The 3,093-nt window shown below is 37.7% G+C and overlaps 1 protein-coding gene across 1 annotated transcript in view; it reads right to left on the bottom strand.

Moving 5' to 3' along the window:
• The window catches only part of LOC106877043 (importin-9), a 44,016-nt gene that overhangs the window by 27,279 nt on the left and 13,644 nt on the right, over positions 1 to 3,093 (bottom strand). Inside the window, exons 6-7 of the mRNA XM_052965898.1 lie at positions 1,828 to 1,947; positions 1,623 to 1,723 (exon numbers count right to left, since the gene is read on the bottom strand). Coding sequence (XP_052821858.1) covers positions 1,623 to 1,723; positions 1,828 to 1,947 — 221 coding nt within the window. The remainder of the gene's footprint in view (positions 1 to 1,622; positions 1,724 to 1,827; positions 1,948 to 3,093) is intronic.

Genomic DNA, 3,093 nt, shown 5'->3' with positions numbered 1-3,093 from the left:
CATGGAAGGTGGACGTTAAACGATGATGATGATGACACACACCCGCACATATATATCATCATCATCGTTTAACACCCACCTTCCATGGTGGTATCATGAGAGCAGAGTATCTCATCATCATCATTTAATGTCTGTTCTCCATGCTGGAATAGGATGGACGGTTTGACTGGGCTGGCATGCTACACCAGACTCCAGTCTGATTTAGCATGTTTTTTTTTATGGCTAGATGCCCTTCCTAATGCCAACCACTCCGAGAGTGTAATGGGTGCTTCTTTGTGCCACTGGCATTGGTGCCATTTGCATGACACCGGTATCTGCCACAACTGCAATTTTGCTTGGCTTGATGGATCTTCTCAAGCACGACAATGCCAAAAGTTTTGGTTATTGCCCTCCGTGAGGCCCAACACTCGAAAGATGTTCTTTACATGCCACCAGTACAGGTGCCAGTTACCATGACTATGATTTCATTTAGCTTGATGGGTCCTCTCAAGCACAGCACATCAGCACATTGCCTAAGATCTCCGTCACTAGTCATTGCCTCTGTGACGCTCAACGTTCGAAGATCATGCTTCACCACCTTGTCCCATATCTTCCTGGATCTACCTCTATCACAGAGAGATTGGCACTTCTTTACACAGCTGTCCTCATCCATACAAATCACATGACCATACCAGCACAGTCATCGCTCTTGCACACCACACCTGATGCCTCTTATGCCTAACTTTTCTCTCAGGATGCTTACACTTTGTCAAACATGCACACTGACATTGCACATCCAGCAAAGCATACTGGCTTCATTTCCTTCAAGCCTATGCATGTCCTTGGCTGTCACAGCATGTTTCATTGCCACGCAGCATAGCTGTTTGCACACAGGCATCAATTTGCCTTTCACTCAGAGAGAAGCTCTTTGTTGCCAGAAGGGGTAGGCGCTCTCTGAACTTTACCCAGCCTAATCTTATTCTCACAGCATCCACCTCCACTACTGAGTCACATAGATAATGGAAGCTATCTACTACCTCTAGCTTGCCCCCTTGGCAGTTGATGGAGTCTATTTTTTTGCACATTTTCAGCATTTATTGTACCTGTGCATCTTGCACATATGAAAGCTAGTTTCCCTGTTAACCTTCCTCTGATATTGCTGCACCTTTCATGTATCCAAAGCTTACACCAAGTGCATCTTATGGAGTTCCTGCCTACGCCTCTTCTACAGATCAAACAGGGTCATTTATCTGGAGGGATTTGTGATTTGTCTGCCTTCCAACTTACTAAGACTAAGATTTTTGCTAGGTTAACTCTAAGGCCCTAGAGTTTTATGACTTGCTTAATCTTGTATGAAGTTCAACTTTATGAAAGAGAAATAAAAGGATTAACCAAAATTTCATAAGAAGTGCATATCCTGCTCCTAAAAGTAGATACCAAGGAATCTGAGCCAAACTAGACACATATGACATAGAATATCATCAGCAAACATAATATATACCACCAGATATCAGTGAAGCTAAGAGCAGAACACCAAATAGAACAAGTCTAAAACATATTTCAATTTTTGGAAGTATAGAAAAAAAGTAGACATACCAATAAATCAAATAATTTAGTTTACAGAAAATTTAAAAAAAGGATACAATTCTACACTGTGTGTGAACAAATTCCAAACTGGAGGAAGGATTTGAGGTAACCAAGTAGACATTGTTTTCGGGAGATTCTTCACTAAAACTGTGACAGCCTGTATAAAATTAGAGAGAAAAAATATTTAGATGTGTCAAAAATTTCAATTTCACATTAGTAATTTTAAACTAGAAACAAAAGACTGAGAAGAAATAAAAATACCTGAAGAACTTCCATCTTGAGGCCACTATCTGAAGTTTCACCATCAGGAACCTGAAGGGCACTGATAAAAGCATCAGTAAATTGTGGAAGGACGGGTAACAGTAAAGCCTTAACAATACCCTGCAAAATAAATGTCACACATTCAAAGATCCTTCTGGCTAAGAGTACAAAAGCATTTCATTAAATGTACATAGATTCCTTCACTATTTTATTAAAGTATATTTTTAATTTTTTCTAAGATTTTCATTACCATTTAACAAATATTTTCATTAGAATTGTTCTCATAAATAATTTTTATAAACTATTGAGACAAGTCTTTCTAAAACAAGAAAAAAAAATTATGAGCATGAAGTCAAAATTTTTAAAAAAGGAAATAAAATATTGAAACCGTCATGCTTTTACCAAATGACTGGGTGATGTAATCTGTATGGAATAGTTAAGAGCTACTGCATTCAGCCTTGTTGAGATTGCAGCAGCTCACAACCAAAAATGTTTTTAAGATTTTAGGAATGTATACATTCCCCTTTGTAAAGTACTTGGCAGAATTTTCCATGAAACCACATCATTTAGAGACCTTTTTTTTTTTAATATATATTTTTGCTTCTAAGGCTTCTATTTTATCCTGAACTCAGTTAACTCACAAAGGATTTGCAAAGTAAAATTTACTTGATTGGCTGAACCAGAGACTTCCAAACACCATCCACTTGGCAGTAAAATCATCATCAGCATCATCGTTTAACGTCCGCTTTCCATGCTAGCATGGGTTGGACGATTTGCCATTATTAACTACTCCAGTTAGGTAGTGTCTAAACCTTTATATACATTTATGGCATATAAATAACAAGATTTTTGTAAATGCCTGGCAGTTTTTTAATGGTTTGTTTGGTCTTAATGAAGGGGATGTGCATATAGCTTTTACAAGTGCTCCAAGGCAGGTGAGATCAACATGGTTGATATTGTTGAATATCCACAAATTGACAGCCGCAGGAAAAACATGGGCAAGAAATGGATTCCAGAATCAGGGAATGACTGGATGTAGTGGTTAGTGCAGGGCCTAGGGTAGTGAACACAGTAGGGGTGTCAAGAGAAAAGACAAGTGAGTCACAAAGGCCAGCTACTTTAAATTACCTGCACCCAAAGCTAAACTGGAGTCAGACAAATTAATTCTATTATATTTCCAATATGAAAAAGTTTTTAAAATTTATTCAGAAATAACACAAAAAAAAAAAAGCAAGAAAGAAATATTTTTTTTTTCTACAGAAATCA

Source organism: Octopus bimaculoides, chromosome 2 (genome assembly GCF_001194135.2).
Source record: "Octopus bimaculoides isolate UCB-OBI-ISO-001 chromosome 2, ASM119413v2, whole genome shotgun sequence".
NCBI classification, from domain to species: Eukaryota; Metazoa; Mollusca; class Cephalopoda; order Octopoda; family Octopodidae; genus Octopus; species Octopus bimaculoides.
The sequence above is the reverse complement of the archived record's forward strand: the minus strand, read 5'-3'. Positions and strand labels throughout refer to the sequence as shown.